At 43.5% G+C, this 18,808-nt stretch overlaps 1 protein-coding gene across 1 annotated transcript; it reads right to left on the bottom strand.

Annotated features, from left to right (window-relative positions):
- Nucleotides 1–6,546: 6,546 nt before the first annotated feature.
- Nucleotides 6,547–18,442, bottom strand: LOC121551322. Its single transcript, XM_041863914.2, has 14 exons — nucleotides 18,126–18,442; nucleotides 17,696–17,820; nucleotides 17,223–17,357; nucleotides 17,094–17,133; nucleotides 15,451–15,528; nucleotides 15,258–15,305; nucleotides 9,362–9,446; nucleotides 9,129–9,194; nucleotides 8,617–8,688; nucleotides 8,425–8,520; nucleotides 8,089–8,196; nucleotides 7,734–7,805; nucleotides 7,387–7,476; nucleotides 6,547–7,270 (listed from the first exon to the last, which is right to left on the bottom strand). Exons 1-14 carry the CDS (start codon nucleotides 18,169–18,171, stop codon nucleotides 7,165–7,167), a joined length of 1,167 nt encoding a protein of 388 aa, XP_041719848.1. The 5' UTR covers nucleotides 18,172–18,442; the 3' UTR covers nucleotides 6,547–7,164.
- Nucleotides 18,443–18,808: the final 366 nt, after the last annotated feature.

The raw sequence follows: 18,808 nt of genomic DNA, 5'->3' as shown, positions 1-18,808 counted from the left end.
AGTGTACATTCAAAAAGCTATTTTTGTTGGGTGAATTGAATGCACATCAGAGGAAGGGGATAGTAATTCTATATCTATGAGAAAGCCTATTATAATATTAGCTTCCATCTCAAAGACAAGGGTAGCCAGCTGCTTCTGTGTGGCTGTTTCTGAGGGTTCAGGTACCAATGTATAGCTGGGAGACTTCAGGCTGCCTCACAGGAACTTGAGCAAGGAACAATGACAGGGTTTGTCTGAAATGGCACCCTATTCCCTATATAGTGCACTACTGACCAGGGCCTCCCTATGTAGTGAACTACTGACCAGGGCCTCCCTATGTAGTGAACTACTGACCAGGGCCTCCCTATGTACTGAACTACTGACCAGGGCCTCCCTATGTACTGAACTACTGACCAGGGCCTCCCTATGTAGTGAACTACTTTTGACCACAGCCCTATGCGAACAAAGTCAGAACTTGGAACAAAGACACATGCTGTGTCCAAAATGGCACCATAGTGCACAACTTTTGATCAGGGCAAAAGTTGGACACTATGTAGGGTGTGGGGTGCCATTTCAGACACAGACAGTACCGTCAGAATGACAGGCAGAGTTGACCGATGGGACCATCCAGTCAGAATGTGACGTTTCCGTATGAAAGCGATTCCAGAGAGAAACCATCCATCAAACCAGAGACGTATTCATGAGGTTCCTTCCCCCTAAAGTCTCTCCCAACCTTAAAAAGCTGAGTTTTGCCTTCACGCCTTATTTATGTATTTTTCTAATGCTTTATTTATCTCTATATTTATTTATGTATTTGGAATATTTTTTTCTATGTTCATTTATTCATGCTTTATTTTTAATTTTTCAAGATCTCTCTGTCTGAACATAGCTGAGCTGTGAAAAGGGAATGCTGAAGGAAGCACATTAAAATGTGCTGTATGTTTAGGCAAGTAGATGGATTCTCCAGCGTCCACTTCAGGGTGACATTTGGTTAGGGCCTGGGTGTCCCACTTCTTCCTAAAGAGTCCTAAAGGGCACATTGAATTTAGTTGTGGGTCTTGGGGGAGAAAGAGAAGGATTGAGAGGCGGGATAGAATGAAGAATATATTAGATTTTTCCTCCATTTCTTCTTGGGAGAGGAATATCTCTTAGTTCAGACTAAGATAGGAGGTCCTGTCATCAGCATCCCAGGTATTCTAAAGGAGACGTGTGCAATACTGTGCTGGTGTGTCTGACTTGATTTAACGTTGGAATGGGCCTGGTTGGGTGGTGCTACTATAGGCCTACCACTGGACCGCTGTGTATGTACAGTATCTGTGTTTACAGAAGGATCCGATCATTATGCACATTTTCTTTTGCTTGTTATTGGAAATATTAATAAAATTTTGGTCTTGCAGCTCATAGTTAATTCAATAGGAGCATTGACCGGTCAGCAATGGCCAATTTAATGTATTTTGATTAGAAGGATTAAAGAAAAGTGAATTAATGCCTACACTGACCGCCATCATCATCATCATCACCATCATCACCTCCTACACCTTTATTGATGTGATCTATAAAGTTGATCTTAACGCTCAGCTGGTGACCTCACAGGGACAGACACTGTGTACAGACAGACTCACCAGGAAGGGAAGAACCTGAATCACCATCTCCTGTGTGTTTCTCACCCTACTCTATGCACTCTCTCTCTCTCTCTCTCTCTCTCTCTCTCTCTCTCTCTCTCTCCTCTCTCTTCCCTCCCCTTTCTCGGTCTCTCTCTTCCTCTCTCTTCCCTCCCCTCTCTCACTCTCTTCCATCTTATTCCACCAATGGATTCTCTTTTAGCCCAGCATTAATCCCAGAGTTTTGTTTGGAGTTAATTTGTTTGTCTAAAGCTTTGTTTACACCAGATTGATATCTCAATAAACAGTGGAGCCGTACTGTATTGTGGTAATGATAGTGATTATACAGCAGAAAGCGCTGTAGGACCCAGAGCCCTGCTCAATGGGAGTTTCACCCCCATCTAAATCCCTCTGTTACCTCTGATTAGGATAATAACACTGGCTAATCATTTACTGGGCAGAGACCACAGAGGGAGAAACCTCTCTACACACTCTCTCTCTCTCTCTCTCTCTCTCTCTCTCTCTCTCTCTCTCTCTCTCTCTCTCTCCTCTCTCTCTCTACTTCCCCCTCACTCTCTCTCTGTCTCTCCCTCTCTCTCTGTCCTTCCCCCTCACTCTCTCTCTCTGTCTCTCTCTCTCCTTCCTTCCCTCTCTCTCTCTCTCTCTCTCTCTCTCTCTCTCTCTCTCTCTCTCCTTCCCCAACTCTCTCTCTCTCCTTCCCCCACTCTCTCTCTCTCTCTCTCTCTCTCTCTCTCTCTCCCTCTCTCTCTCCTTCCCCGACTCGCTCTCTCTCTCTCCTTCCCCGACTCTCTCTCTCTCCCTCGCTCTCTCCTTCCCCGACTCTCTCTCTCCTCTCTCTCTCTCTCTCTCTCTCTCTCTCTCTCTCTCTCTCTCTCTCTCTCTCTCTCTCTCTCTCTCTCCTTCCCCCTCACTCTCTCTCTGTGTGCAGACAGGTGGATTGAAGGTTCTTATAGAGTAAAGTTGGAGTCAGTCTGTCCCTTCAGTCTGCGGCCCCTGCAGCTCTACCCCAGTAGAACAGTCATCTCTCAGTGTACCAATAGACAGTGAAGGACCCTGTGATCTGACAGTAACGTTGCCCTGCTGCTGACCTTCTCAGATGGACTGTTTCTCCCCCAGATTTGTGTCACCCATATCCTGTGACCTCTGCATTAGTGTGAAAACATGTCAGCGGTTCCCCTGCAGCGGAGAGGAGAGGAGGAGCACTGGGTCATGTAGTCTATCCCCAGGGAACTGCCATAGAGGGAGCGGTGTCAGGACATGTGATGTCAGAGTTAGCCAGGGACAGAGTGTATATGTGGGGGGATGGGTGTCAGTGTGCCTGTGTGTGTGTATTCGTGCAAGGTTGTACAGGAAGCAGAGATAAGGATGTGATTTATTGTTGTAGATGCCTTACTGTTGCCGTGGTGAGAAGTCAGGAGGTTATCAGAGAACTGTTCCAGTTGATCAACTAACCAGGCGCATTAGATCAACTCCACTGGCCTTCAAAACCCATTGCAACAGTAACACAGAGGTCTCTCTGTCTGTGTAGAGAGAAATTATTGAGATATAATATGAATCAACTGCCACATCTACTGGACAAGGGAGATTTTCAGAGTGATAAGGAATGCAACCTGGCTTTCCTATAGAGATTTTTAAACTGAAATGTAAACAATGATAAAGTAGTACTATTTTGTTATTGGTCTCTTGTTACGTGTCCACATGACTATATACAGTACCTATATCATAGTTTTAAGAATATGTAGGAATATGATGACACAAATGCAGTGACAAGGATTGTCTTTTTGTGTTGGGTAACTGTCCTTCTGTGGAGCTGAGTCACGGCTCAAAGTGGCGGCCATCTTTGATACACAGGGTGGGACTACAACAGATGGAATTCTGGGTAGGGTAGGCTGGGTACTCTACACACAGAACCTCTGGTCCAAAACCAAAAGACAACACACACACACACACACATACTACACACATACTAACACACATAAATGTCCAGTCAGGTTAGGTAGTTTATACTACTGTGTACAGTGAAGTGGAGCTAGAGATCATAAAAGATCATAAGGGATTTACCGTTTACATGTTCAAAGTCGATCCACGTAACCGTAGGAGCTAGGAGCAGGCTAAAGTTGACCTATTCATTTTTGTAGGCATGTTTTTCTATTTCTGCATACATATCCCAGTACTCTGACTCCTCTGACTGTGTGACTCTTATCTGAACTGTGTCTAAAACTCTGTGTGGATGACTAACGGTATAGGATACTGATGAACCATCTCTGTAGTGAGCAGCTCCATGGGACACACACTCCCCAGGAAACTGACTGGTACACTGTAGGCTAGAGATGCTGGTCTAAATGGCCAGCCCCCTATCAAGGTCTATTGGTGAGTGTTCTGCAGCAATACCAGAGGCATGGCTGTAAATGTACAAGAGCAGGGTCTGGGAAATGTGCATGATGTGTTCTGGGCTCTATACTGTAGGAGGGGCTGTGATGCTGTTAGTAGCAGGTCAGTATGGTCATTGGTCAGACCCAGCCAGACAGTATTAGACATTAGGAATGACCTGACAGGTAGACAGTCAAAGGCAGAGCAGTGTTGGGAAGAGATGAGTGATGACTGGTATAACTGTTATTAATGATGGTGTGTGTATGGATGGAAGGGTTCAGTTTGGGAGGTGGGATACGTTCATCATCAGTAGGAACTTTGAGGACTGAGTACTGATGCCATTGGGGTGATGATAATGTGTAGAACTCCATTTAGAGTACTTCTTTTAGATTTTACTATGATGGGTTTTTCTCCATTAATTTATTCTGTACTGCTGAATCCTTTCTAAAGAGAGGTTGATGTAAAACCTTGATTATGTTTCTTTTTTTTTTTTAGGACTGATTTGTGATTATTTTCTCACGTCATTGCTTTGACAGCTGTCTGTCTGTCTGGGCCAAAGGGGATGGTGGTTTTCTGTGAGCGTTTGCGTCATCGCAGGTCAGCGCGACCCTGTATCAGCACATATTAATAAAAAACTATTCAAAATCGATCTACTTTGTGTTAATAATTGACTAGAGTTTCTCTACAATCTTTCTATGTGCATTCTAAGCTTAAAATGAAAAGGTGTCTTTAAGTGCTAATGCTTTGAGATGATTTATTCATGGTTTGGCCCGCAGGGTGATGGGATCTGAATATGGTGGTGTATTAAACCTCTGCCTCGTACCAACAGGAGTACAAGACTCAACCCTCCCTGCCTCTGCCTTGCTCTGAGTAAGCTCTCTTGTCAACCACATGCAGATGTAACTGTGGGTGGATTGATTATTTTTCTTGTCTTCTATCCAAGACCTTCAAACAAACAGAACAATCAAAAAAAGCAAAAGAAATGAGAAAAAATGAGAGAGAAAGGAGAAGTTGTTTCTATACGAGTCATACTCTCACTCCCACTCAGGGTTGGTTGGTTAGCGAGTGGTCCTGTACGCCCACCATGATTGGAAGACAACCAACAAGGTTATTCTATGTTGAATAGAGGGAAGGGAGGGTTAGTTAATGTAGAGAAATCAACGGTTGTTCATAACAAATGGTGCTGAGCACCAGTGGCAGACATTGAGAACAGAGGATGGTGGTTTCAGTCAGGGCTGGGCAGATTACTTTAAAAATGTAAAGAGTTGCTTAGGTATACAGTAGGCTTAGTAGGCCATATGATAATGCCAACTGCAGATCACATGGATAGAAGGATGGTACAGTACTGTACAACCACCATTTTGGATGTTTCATAGCAGAAAGCCAGCCATTCACAGGAAGTGAAACTACATTAGTGAGTTTGCCATGGCGACAACAAACTACAAGCATTAATGTTTCTGTAGTGTTCACTTCCCCTTAACTTATAATTTGTGATGTGAGGGCCCTACATCAAAAAGTGAAGGGGTTTGTAGTACAGTAGCCAGCCTCCCTTGAAAGCTCCTTGTTACTGATAGTGTGTCATCAGTGTTTGATGAGTGTCTTTTGCTTCCTTGATGGCTCATAATCCTGGCCATTGTAGAATCTGATCGCCATCTAATTAGCTCTTAGCTTATTATTATGTGCATCAGAGCGTCTTAATTCATAATTATATGGCTCCCTACTACCATCATCATCAATCCTGTCCCTCTGCTCATTTGCTCTGTCCGCTTGGTGTGTGTGTGTGTGTGTGTGTGTGTGTCTATGTGTGTGTTTCATACAAAATGTGTGTTTCGTACAGTATAGTACATGTATGATACACACACACTCCTCCCTCTCCCGACCCATACTGTGCCCCCTCAGTGGTAGTCCCTGTGGGGGAGCTCTCCAGCCTTGACCACCCAGTCACCCCACACTTCAGCACTGTTACAATAGCAGACACACGCAATCACACGCCTAGGGCCTACTAGGTAGACAGATAGAGGGGGAATCTGCATCATTTACACAGCCTCCGTGTCACCCCAGATACACTCCTCCACTCCCCAGCACTCACACAGCCACAGAGGTGAGGCCATCTCAGCAGAAAGGTTAAAATAGCCCTTGCCAATGTTAGTGGCCATTTTGGGCACTCTGAGATGGCATGAGTAGTACACATCACACACAGAACCTAACATCACTGTAATAATAGAGAGTCAGCTATTAAACTCAAACTGAACCAGCACTGGTGATGTCACTGGGTTCTTCCTGGTTCTTTACTGCCCTCAAGTGTTTGGATTTAGCTGTGTTCCTTTATTATACAGTATGTGTCAAGGTAGTGATAGTAGGCTATGATTCTCCTTTATTTTTCCCTCTGTCTCTCCGTCTCTTTGTTAGTGTTTGCTACAGAGTAGTGTCCTCTCTTTCACACCTCTCTGCATTCCCTTTCTCTTCGAAGCCAATACTTTATCAAGTAGAATATTAGAGATCAGCAGATTCTCTTCCACTCCTAAAGGGTGTCTCTCTGCTCCATTTATATTTGAAGAAAATACAGCATGCGGTATGAGAAGGAATATATATTTTTTAATTGCATATATTTTGGATACAAATAATGGAAAATGTTTTAGTCACTAACAGAATATCCCTCTATACGGGAGGGTAAAATAATGAATGGTCATTGAAGCATTAGTAATACTAATTCAATCAAAAAGCAATAAAATAAAAGCAAACAAATATATCACACAAAAAAAAGGGATTAACAATTGTTACATAAAAACCTGACTTACACTTCAGAATAACTTTGTCTCTAAGAAGTGCTAGTTTACTGAAACAACTAAACTAACTAAAAGCAATGGATTTGAACCACAGTTTAGCATGGGCACTCTGAATAATAGTAACTACAGCTGGGGGCAACCCCAAAGCTAGCAGCTTACCAGCGCAGTATTATACTTACATTTTAGTATACAGTTATGTCCTGTGAATGCATTAATGCATCATTCATGTTGTTAAGAATGCATTCATAAGAATATACAACACTATACAAGAAGCAGCTTCAAGTAAGTGTTACGATATTATATAATGTCCTATTATCTTATACTGTTTTATATTACAGTGTATATTATGTTATATTTTATTATATTTAGACTTAGTTTCATGTTATATGTTCTAATATATATATATATTATACATTTTCAACTGGCTTCACGCCATTGTTGACCAGTCCTGGTCCTGCTTGTTCACCAGAGCAGTTTTCTTCATCTGCTGACCCACAGGGCTGTTCTCCAACCCTAGACACAGAACACAGTAAGACAGGCAGGATCAGGAAACAAAACATTGTTATTATTAAAATACAGTGGAGCAAAAGCTTAGAACAGTGTTACTTTAGCAATAGTTATAAAATCACCTGTCAGACAGCAGAGGTCCTCCTCCATTCATCTGAGGAGGTCCTGGACTCTGTGCATCAGGAGTCAGTTCCTTAGTCTCGTCGTTAACCCTGTTGGAGAAATAAGACATCATCAAGATTCACATTCATGATCCACCAAAACACTGTTCCCTATAGAGACAGAGACTAACATGAACCGTGGGATGATAGGGTTGTTGAGGTTATTATCTAATTAGTAGATGTATCAATACATACTGGATCAGGCAACATGGTCTCACATACTCAACCTTCTCTACCATTCCATGCAACTCTAAATGTGTAGTATGTGCTGCTATACATGGAACATTGTTTGAAAAATAAACACTCACCTTCTATATGTCACGCGTCCATTGCTCTGAGGTTGACCCAGAAGTTGTGTGTCATCAGTCTGGCCGTTAACCCTGTGGGAACAATAACAGGGTGGTCATCAGGGTTAACACTTTTGATCCACCACAAGAAAAAGGTTATTAACATGACCCATGGTGAGATTACAGATGAAGGATCTTAATTTGATCACTCTTTTGTTGCTGAGAATTTTCCTGCACAGCAGGAAATGCAATCTTGTAGTGTATTCAAGGTATAAAAAGGTTTCTAAAGTTGGTAATTTCCACTTTAAAATGGCAGACTATCAAGGTATTCATCAATGAAGAGCTATCAAGGTATTCATCATGTGGTAAAGTTTACCTGGCCTTATGGTTTCCATTCACCAGAGTAAATCCAGCATGTCTCTTCTGAGAGAATGCAGTGTCTGTTCCCTCACTGCCCATTGGCTGCACGATCCTCTCGCCTTGACTGATAAAACATTTATTTACATGCATTAGCATTTATCATGCTCATTAGATATTACATGCATTAGAAAATAAGGATAATGTGTAAAACAAACTGGTCTTTCTATTAAACCTGTGGGAGCAAAGACTCATGGGATCAGCTCTGCCTGATCCAGCTCTGACTGAGTATAGAGTATAGTGAGATCCAATCGGTAAATGAAGTAATGAGGATCTCTCTCAGAGAAATGTTTACCTGTTCACAAGATGCCCATTCAGTAGAGAGGACTCAACATGTGTCTCCTGACCGTGTGTTGGGTCCCTCTCCTCTTCCACCCCATCCCCATTGTCCCTGATGGTTCAGAGTGGCAAATGCAATTAGAGATTGAGGAAAACATGAAGTATAGTTGGAGCATAAATATTATGTTCAATAGATAGGCTGTCTAACCTGCCAACGACAAGCACAGATCGGAGAGACTCAGCATCCTCAGCAGCTGGATCATCAGGATCTCCGTTGTCCCTGAGAGAAGTCCAAAAACGTACGTGTTACTTCTTGCTGCTCTAAGATGTTGTCTGGCCTGATAACTGACATTTAGTAATGTATCGTGAATCACTTCAGCATATTTGTCAGGCGCAGGACACAGAACTGAGTAAACAACGTACTTTACTCGGAAAAAAACAAACACTAATTTCCACGCAGGGAAAACACACCAGCTCACAAAAGCGTATGACACAACACAATGAACAAACACGCACAAAACCATGTGGGAACCAGATGTGTACAAACAAGACAAAACAAATGGAAAATAGAAACGTAGATCGGTGGCAGCTAGAAAGCCGGTGACGACGACCGCCGATAGCCGCCCACACAAGGAGAGGCACCAACTTCGGCGGAAGTCGTGACAATATTAAACCACGTAACTCCTAAAAATGTCCTCAGGTTGACTGAGTCTGACTCACCTCTGGTTTTCCCAGTTGGTGTTAAGGTAGTCCCGATCCAGCCGAACTAGCTGTGCAAGAGCAAGCCTGGTGTTGTGTGTGATGAACAAATGAAAAACAAAGTTCAGTCCTTGGACCCTAATACAAAAAAATAAGCCATACATTTATCCTCTCTGAATTCATCTTGGACAGCTAAGCTGACTGGCTGTACACTCTGAGCAATATTGTTGCTGCAGGTCATAAAAGGTACTCACGGCTGTTTGTCTCTCCAAGGAATGTAGCCATATCTATACAATAAGAAACCAGCAATGCCCAGCAGCAGAGTCAAGCTAACACCAGCTGAAAAACAAAATGCTGTCTACGTCAGTTGTTGAGATCCTGTTAAACTGTGCTATCGAAGTATCATGTAAAGGAAACAAAACTTGACGCAGACCAATTTTTTGAAATATATATTTGTACAATTATAAAGACAAACAGAAAATAAACAAAAAAAGAATCACATACACAAAATACATTGCATACAAAACTAAATCAAATAGCAGCAGACCATTTTCATCAGTCAATACAGTTTTTAAATACGGTTAGTATTACAACTTAGCAATTGATAGCAGCAGATATACTGTAATGTCATAATACTGTTAATGTTGTTAATGCAGACACATTTTCTGAGCTTTTCAAAACAACTAGTAAAATAAATGTAGATAAAATATCAAATAGTAGTACTCTTTTAAGAGCTTTTTCAATAAAGGACAATAGGGGGACCATACTTTCAAGAATGGGAATCCGCAGTTCTGTAAGTCCATTGTTAATTCTTCTAATGGCAAGAAATCTGCAACTTGTTTTAACCACAGTTGAAAAATGTGGGTGGGTTGTCATTTTTCCAACACACAAGAATACATATATTTGCAAAGTAAGAAATAGTTATCAGCAACCTTATCTTGTCTGAATCAATAATAATATATATATATATAAAAAGGAATGATGTATGCACTAACTGTAAGTTGCTCTGGATAAGAGCGTCTGCTAAATGACATAAATGTAAATGTAGATGAAAGTGCACAATACTGCCTTATCTAGACACAGAATGGTAAAATAGTCAGGCTTAACATATCAGTTAGACCAAACGTTTTGTTGGATGAAAGCTGAATTGAGAATGTCATGATTTATTGGTTATGTTAACATGTATTTGTGAATCAACAGAACTGCTGTATTAATGTGGGGAATCTGTAAGTATCCTGTCAGATGTGTTGGTGAAGCAAGGTAGGTTTATGGAGTCCAGGTGAGTATGGTGTAACATTTATTTAAACATGTCAGCATCACATGTATTTCTTTAGTGTTACTGTTTTTCTGGGTGAATAAGGTTTGTAAAATATCCTTGGGGTTGGGGGTAATTTCTAAAGTATGGTAAGCAGAAGTGGTCTCATCTCATTGGCAACAATAGCAAGGTAAGTTTATGATGAAACTTGCATGTGTTTTGATTAAGTTGATCACATAGTCCTCAGTCATACAATTGTTAATAATGGAATTTTCTCTGAATGTCTTTTCTTGTAACAAACATTCTATCACAGGTGCAGGATGCAGTGTCCAGTGGGCTAACTGGCATAGCCTGCACAGATGAGCAGCGACAATGGAATGCAGGGACTTGGAGGAACCTTGAGCCAAAGCGGTTAAACAGCATTGACTTCACACACCATAAGGCCAGTGACCAATATGCAGAAAAGTGTCCAGAATGTCCACCCCTGCCTCCCACTCCTGCATTCCGACAATAATATCACAGCCAGTAGCATTACAGGTCAAATTGGACTGAAAGGAATATTTATTTGTAGCTGTACAATTTTAATGTATTTGTACTGATGTGTGTCTCTTCTGTTCAATGCTTTCTAACTCCATATAATAACTTAATATAGATTATCTACCCTTTCCCAGCCACATGGAGAGCATGTCAATTACAACTGCCAGAAGTGCCTGTCCTACAATGAATTTCTGAAACTTGACCCAACCCAGTCGACTGCTTTAGAACAGATCACAAAAGGAGCAGAGTGCCTCACACTTGTGGCATGACTCAAGGAAGCTTTGACTTACTGCAAGCTCAGCCAAGAAGGTCCCTGTCAGGGAATCCACCAACCCTGGTAAGTTTCACCAGGAGCATCTGTATCCCAGGTTCCGAGGGAATGCAGCCACACGCTACGGGAAAGATAATGAGCTGATGGACTCCCAGTGGCTGGAAGACTGTGGATACTCTGTGGACCACAGAGGCACTGTTGTCAGGGTTGAAGAGCCATGGCTATCAGCAAGCCCTGACGGAGTGCTGAACTCCAAGGAGCTGTTGAAGATCAAATGTCCTGTCATGGGGAAGGGCTGTGATTCTCTGGATGATGTCTTCAATGGGAAAGCCTGTGATGTGAAGGTGGTGGAGGGCACACCCCAACTGCAACCACGTGGGCCACGTGGCAACTACATGCAGGTGCAAATTGGTATGTTTTGCACAAGACTGAGAGAAAGTAAGGTGCTCATCTGGACTCCCAGCAAGTTGTCATCTCTGTTCTTTATGATGCACCTATCTGTGCAGAGGCTGTCATGAGGTTGAAGGCCTTCTACTTTACACACATGCTGCCATTTATTGTTGAGGAGCATCAGGCAGGCAGATTGTCACTGAGTGACAAATATATGCAGCTCTGTAGAAGTATGTAGTCAGATATCTCTCCTGTTTGCAGTTACTATTAACAAATTGTTTTTCAATTAAAAAGCCTGACTTAATGCATCAACAGTCACAGTATTGTGGAAATTGTTTTTATGGCTTTGTTTTTTATTAATATTAATGAGTATGTAAAACAAATAATTAAGTTGAGTTGTTATAGAATGAATTTAAATGTATTTAATGTAACTTTTGACAGAAATTTTATATATTGGGAAATCGACCCTGTGAATGGCATTTGACTGGTCAGTTCATTCAGCATCTTCATGAATGATATCCCCACGCAGGTTACACATGGCAGCACAGATTCAAAGTATTTTGTCCATTTTAGATGAGAGGTTGATTGGCACTGTCTGTGAGATGAATCTAAGTGTCACACCCTGACTCAGGGGACTAGTATATGTTGAGTCAGGGTGTGTATATTCCTTGTTGTATATATTCTATGTTGTATGTATAGATCTATGTTGGCCGGTGTGGTTCCCAATCAGAGGCAGCTGTCGCTCGTTGTCTCTGATTGGGGATCATACTTAGGCAGCCTATTGGCACTGTGTAGTTGTGGGATCTTGTTCCGTGTAAGGTACTCACGCGAGGAAGCGTATGACTGGGCAGGCTCCGTGTTATGCGGAGCTACGTACTGTGTCGCCAGTGCGCCGGCACAGTCCTGTACGTCCTGTGCTTGCACCACGCACGTGCCGTGCGAAGATGGGCATCCAGCCAGGAAGGGGTGTGCCGGCTCAACGCTCCTGGTCTCCAATATGCCTCCTCGGTCCCGCATATCCTGCGCCAGTTCTACGTACTATATCGCCAGTGCGCATGCACAGCCCAGTGCGTCCTGTGCTGATGCCTCACACATACTGTGCGGAAGTAGGCATTCAGCCAGGACGGGTTGTGCCAGCTCTCCGCTCCAGACTTCCAGTCCGCCTCCACAGTCCGGCCCGGCCTATTCCTGCTCCTCGCACCAAGCCAGTGGTGCGCGTCGCCAGTCCGGCCCGGCCTGTTCCTGCTCCTCGCACCAAGCCAGTGGTGCACGTCGCCAGTCCGGCCCGGCCTGTTCCTGCTCCTCGCACCAAGCCAGTGCTGCGCGTCGCCAGTCCGGCCCAGCCCGTTCCTGCCCCTCGCACCAGGCCAGTGGTGCGTGTTCCTAGTCTGGTCCGGCCCGTGCCTGCTCCTCGCACCAGACCAGTGGTGCGTTTGTCCAGTCCGGCACGGCCCGTGCCCGTTCCACCGGTGCCTGGTCCGGCACCGGTCAGCTGCTCCACTCCGGAGCCAGAGCAGTCCGCTCCACCGGTGCCTGATCCAGTTCTGGTCAGCTGTTCCACTCCGGAACCAGAGCAGTCCGCTCCACCGGTGCCTGATCCTGCTCCGGTCAGCGGCTCCACTCCGGAGCCAGAGCAGTCCGCTCCACCGGTGCCTGATCCAGCTCCGGTTAGCGGCTCCACTCCGGAGCCAGAGCAGTCCACTCCACCGGTGCCCAGTCCAGCTCCGGTCAGCGGCTCCAGTCCAGACCATGACGTCAGCCCCTCTCCAGGTTCGGGGTCTCCCACACCAGGGTACAGACAGGGCCTGGCGTATCGTGGGAGGAAGGAGAGGGGAAGCAGCGCGCCGAGGTCCAGACCAGACCAGGGGCGCAACAGGGAGGCGGAGAGGGTGTGGTCGAGGCGGAATGCCCACCCGGCCCCTACCCTGGTATGTGAAGGTGGTGCGGTCGGAGTACTATCACGCCCTGACTCAGGGTACTCGTATATGTTGAGTCAGGGTGTGTATATTCCTTGTTGTATATATTCTATGTTGTATGTATAGATCTATGTTGGCCGGTGTGGTTCCCAATCAGAGGCAGCTGTCGCTCGTTGTCTCTGATTGGGGATCATACTTAGGCAGCCTATTGGCACTGTGTAGTTGTGGGATCTTGTTCCGTGTAAGGTATGTTGTGTGTTCTACCTTGGACTTCATGTTTCGTTTGTTGTTTTGTCGTGGTGTTTATAAGTTAATAAACATGTACGTATATCACGCTGCGCCTTGGTCTGACCCGTCATTCAACGAACGTGACACTAAGTCGTTTGAGCCTTTGAATTACGCGTTCCACATGAACCCTCACGTTAACTATCCGTATTGTACATGTGGTGTCCTCCTCTGACAGCTGTACCACCTCTTTTTGTGAAGGCTGGAATTGTTAGTTTGATCTTCCTCTCGTGTAGCAGATCACGGATTGTGAAGCCCCGTTCAGCCATGACCTCATCACCTGGACAGAGGTACTCCAGTTGGTCTGTAAGGTCTAACTGAAAGCTGCCTTGGTAGAGGAGTAGAAGATGTTCCACCAGGGTAAAAAAGGCAGCAAAAGACAAGCCTGTATGCAGTCGACAGAGTGCTTCGTTCCTCAGCAGGGTTTTGTAGAGAGGTGCTGCTGGGCACTGTCCCTGCCTCACAGGTAGTGGGCTTTACATGGGTCTTCCCATTGGGTTTGGGCATCCTTCTCTGAAGGCATATCCATTCCATCTATCTGTGTTGGCCAATCCCCATGTTCAATTTGGTGAACACTTGAGCCTGTTGTGTCATCTGTAAAAAATTCAGCATGGCTTGTTAAACAAGTCAATGGACAATTAACAACAAAACTGTACAATAAAACACCATACTGCATGGACGCTCCTAATAAGATTTAATAATCATAATAATTAAGTATATATAAAATGGGAATTTTTTATTGAGTTGTAGAGGAAATAAATTGTGCTATTATGAGACCGTGCTTAGATACAAAAGCGAGAGGGAGACACAAAATGAGAGCAGGCAAACTGCTCAAGCGTTTGGCTTACCTGTCACTGATGACTGGCTGACCAACTCCTGACGCTTCTTCACCAGTGGAGCATCGTAGCCAAGCCATTTTTCTGGGTAAGGATGCTCCACTGTAGGCTTCTTGTCAGATAAGTGGAAGGAATGTTTTGGTGGTTTCTTTAGGTTCAACGCTTTGAGCCAGAGCCGCAAAGACTCTGCGTCTTTAGGAGGTGGATGCAGGTCGTATGGGGCTCCACTGGTACATTCAGATCGACGTAGAGGTGTTCAAAACATTGCTGTTGTAAGAACTGCCTCCTCTTCATCCATTTATTGTGACAGCCTCGTACTGAACATATAATGCTTGTCATGTTGATCGATTTTAGGATTTTGTGCGGTTCTGTCAGTGTAAAACCATCAAGCTCTCAACTAAAAGTACCACTTTTGCATGCGCCAGCGTCGCGCGAATGTTGCCGGAAATAGAAACACTATTCTGCTTCGAATCCCGGTCCCACTACTCTTCTTCACACCTCCATTCTATCAGTATCTCCTTTATTAATGTCTATCGGTTTCAATAAAACACTAAAATAGTATTTGTTTAAAAGAAGAAGACGAAGATGAAGAAGAAAAATAATACGAAGCTGTGGTGACAGTAGAATGTCAAACAAAATAAACAATATGGAAACACTCACCAGTGATTTTCTTTGTGTTGCTAGTGGCTTTGGCCTTGTCTCCATTTCCTGAGTATAATCAGAGAGTAAAGTCATTTCAATTGAATACGTTCTTTATCAAAGCAGTGACACAGAATAATGTTTTAACCATTGGGACTGATAGAGATGCAGTAGACCGTAATGAGCTGTCTTTATATTAGTTAAGAGTACTTACCTGATGTGTCACCGGAGGTGTCAGTCAGATTGTCAGTCGGATTGAAAAGTGGAGTTGTCACAGGCTCATGCAACCTCTCTACAGACAAAGATCAGACAAAGAAGTGATTTTGTCTTATCTTACGTACAATGCTCTCCCTCGCCCTCCATTTGGCAAATCTGACCATAATTCAAGCCTTCTGATTCCTGCTTACAAGCAAACACTAAAGCAGAAAGTACCAGTGACTCGCTCAATACGGAAGTGGTCAGATGACGTCGATGCTACGCTACAGGACTTTTTTGCTAGCACGGACTTGAATATGTTCCAGGATTCATCCAATGGCATTGAGGAGTATACCACCTCAGTCACTGGCTTCGTCAATAAGTGCATCGACGACGTCGTCCCAACAGTGACCGTACGTAAATATCCCAACCAGAAGCCATGGATTACAGGCAACATCCGCACCGTGCTAAAGGCTAGAGCCGCCGCTTTCAAGGAGCGGGACACTAATCCAGACGCTTATAAGAAATCCCGCTATGCTCTCAGACGAACCATCAAACAGGCAAAGCGTCAATACAAGACTAAGATTGAATCCTACTCACCGGCTCTGACACTCGTCGAATGTGGCAGGGCTTGCAAACTATTATGGACTACAAAGGGAAACCCAGCAGCGAGCTGCCCAGTGACGCGAGCCTACCAGACAGGCTAAATGCTTTATATGCTCGCTTCGAGGCAAGCAACACTGAAGTATGCATGAGAGCACCAGCTGTTCCGGACGACTGTGTGATCACGCTCTCCGTAGCCGATGTGAGCAAGACCTTTTAAACAGGTCAACATTCACAAGGCCGCGGGTCCAGATGGATTACCAGGCAAGCGGTACCGGAGCACCAAGTCTAGGTCCAAAAGGCTCATTAACAGATTCTACCCACAAGCCATAAGACTGCTGAACAATTAATCTACCCCCCTTTGTTTTTACACTGCTGCTACTCACTGTTTATAATCTATGCATAGTCACTTTACCCCTACCTACATGTACAATTTACCTCGACTAACCTGTACCCCCGCACATTGACTCGGTACCGGTACCCCCTGTATATAGCCTAGTTATTGCTATTTTATTATGTTACTTTTTCAAACTTTAGTTTATTTAGTAAAACTGCATTGTTGGTTAAGGGCTTGTAAGTAAGCATTTCACAGTAAGGTTGCATTTCACCTGTTGTATTCGGCGCATGTGACAAATATATATATATATATTAGTTTGCTGATATTAAAGTATTCACCCGTGGTGTTAGTCGGATTGCAAATTAAAATGTCAGTTGAATTGTCAGTCTACATTTTTTACAGCAGACGCTCTTATCCAGAGAAATTAGGGTTAAGTGCCTTGCTCATTAAGGTTAAGTGCCTTGCTCAAGGGCACATCAAAATATATTTTGCGTAGTCATTTTGGGATTTGACCCAGAGTCCTTTTGGTTACTGCTCCAGCGCTGTTAACCGCTAGTTTACCTGTCGCCAGTCAAATTAAAACGTGGAGGTGTCACAACCTAATTCCTCCTCTGGACAGACAAACTAAGATAATAATGTGGGTGTCTGTATGGGCTCTTATAAGATACCTAGGCTACTGCAAGCAGTTTAAAATGAAAGAAAACAGGAAAATCATTCTTTACCTGCAACAATGTAATGCAAATGGCACTCCTCAAACATGCCCTTAAGAGAAGACATGGTGGCAGTAAGTATCTATAAAATCATATTCAACAATCAAATTATCAATTGTGTGAAATAATAACAGGACTCACCTGGGGAACATGAAAGAATTTGAATGTCAGATTCAGGCATTCAGAGAGGATGATAGCACTGTTGTTCACTCTTATCACTTTATCAGAAACATTAGCCTCAAAAGGCTTGTTCAATCCACGGTAGGCTATTGAAGTCTGTGGAAAAGCACATAAGAAAATAAAGAATTGAATTCAGGTATTGCATCAAAGAGCCCTGATTTGTAATACAACATAGTACTTATTATCTGGAAAACAAATACCAACATATACAGTCTGTGTGCTGATTCTTCACCCTTTCCCCCAAAGTGTACACTTGCACACTTCCCACCATGGTTAAAAACATTGGATTGATGTAAACATCAGCTGGAGGGACTTTCCAACATTGTGAAATCCATGGCGGGAAGTGTGCAAGTGCGCACTTTGGGGGAAGGGTGGAGAATCAGGACGAAGCCTGTAGTACAAATCCTGCATAAAAACATAAGATCTCCACTAACATTGTTGGAGTACACCTCAATTTCAGATCCAGCCGGAGTTTCATATTGGTACACATATTCATCTCCCGTCTTCAAATCTTCACAGAACCTGTCAATTTTCTTGATGGGAGAGCATGCTAAGCAAGCTATGGAAGAAGACATTCCTTTAGTGCAACTTTCGATGCAGCTTTACTTTAACGTTACTGACAAACTTCCTTAAACACAAGCACAAGCAAAATGAAATAGAGATAGACCGCAGTTACCAATGTTTGAGATCCTGATACAGTTAAACAAATCACAGGGACAAACAGGTTGTGTATGAGGCTAACAGGTTGCTAGCAGACCTCGCCCAGGTGACACAATACAGCAAGATAACTTTCTGCCTTCAGGGCGTTTTATAGCAATGTAGCAATGTTAAAGTGCAAATACTGTGTTACAATTTAGTCTTTACCTTGAAACGGGAGCAACAAAAATCCAAACAGGCTGAATAGATACATTTTTAGTCTGTAGTCTGTTTAGAGCTGCCTTCTTGCTTGCTGGTTTAGTAAAAAAGGTTTCACTTTTCTTGTTCCTGCTTCAGTATGTTCCTGTAAGAAAACAGGAGGAGTTATAAGTTACTGTATAACTACAGTTTCTAAACCCAGAGACGCAACATCACGAGAACGCTTGCTAAGCAGACTAAGTAAACCAAGCCGAGGATTGAGGTTTGAGAAGTCAATGAGAGAAGTGAAAAATTCTTCCTTAGTTGTTAATTTTCTCGAAATCTAAAGGCACAACCTAGAGTTGAGCTAATTTCTTAAGTATTTGAACATGTTATTACTCCAACTAGTGCCTTTGATTTGGCGGCCTGCACATGCACAGATTGGCACGAGACGACCGTTAGACCCGATGACGTGTTTCTGCGCATGAGCTTAGCAAGTCAACATTACCATGACATCAACTTCAAGTGTAATCAGGGATTTCTATTGAAGAAGTAATTTTAGCATATCTTCATACTGTACTGTCTTTGGTATAACTTTCTCAATAGACAACTGATATGGGCTGTAGCTTTTATTGTGCCTCATTGTTCAAAGTGTTCAAAGTTGTGATTTATAAATACGTGGAGTTAGATGAACACTAAGTACACAAGGACAT

Source organism: Coregonus clupeaformis, chromosome 35 (genome assembly GCF_020615455.1).
Source record: "Coregonus clupeaformis isolate EN_2021a chromosome 35, ASM2061545v1, whole genome shotgun sequence".
NCBI lineage: Eukaryota > Metazoa > Chordata > Actinopteri > Salmoniformes > Salmonidae > Coregonus > Coregonus clupeaformis.
This window is presented reverse-complemented; position numbering and strand designations above follow the sequence as displayed.

Coding starts and splice junctions, on each gene's coding strand:
- LOC121551322 (XM_041863914.2), bottom strand. CDS start 18,171: ATGTATCTATTCAGCCTGTTTGGATTTTTGTTGCTCCCGTTTCAAG. Junction 8,689..9,128: donor ACCAACTGGGAAAACCAGAG/GTGAGTCAGACT, acceptor GACTTCTCTCAG/GGACAACGGAGATCCTGATG. Junction 7,271..7,386: donor GGACCTCTGCTGTCTGACAG/GTGATTTTATAA, acceptor TTCTGTGTCTAG/GGTTGGAGAACAGCCCTGTG.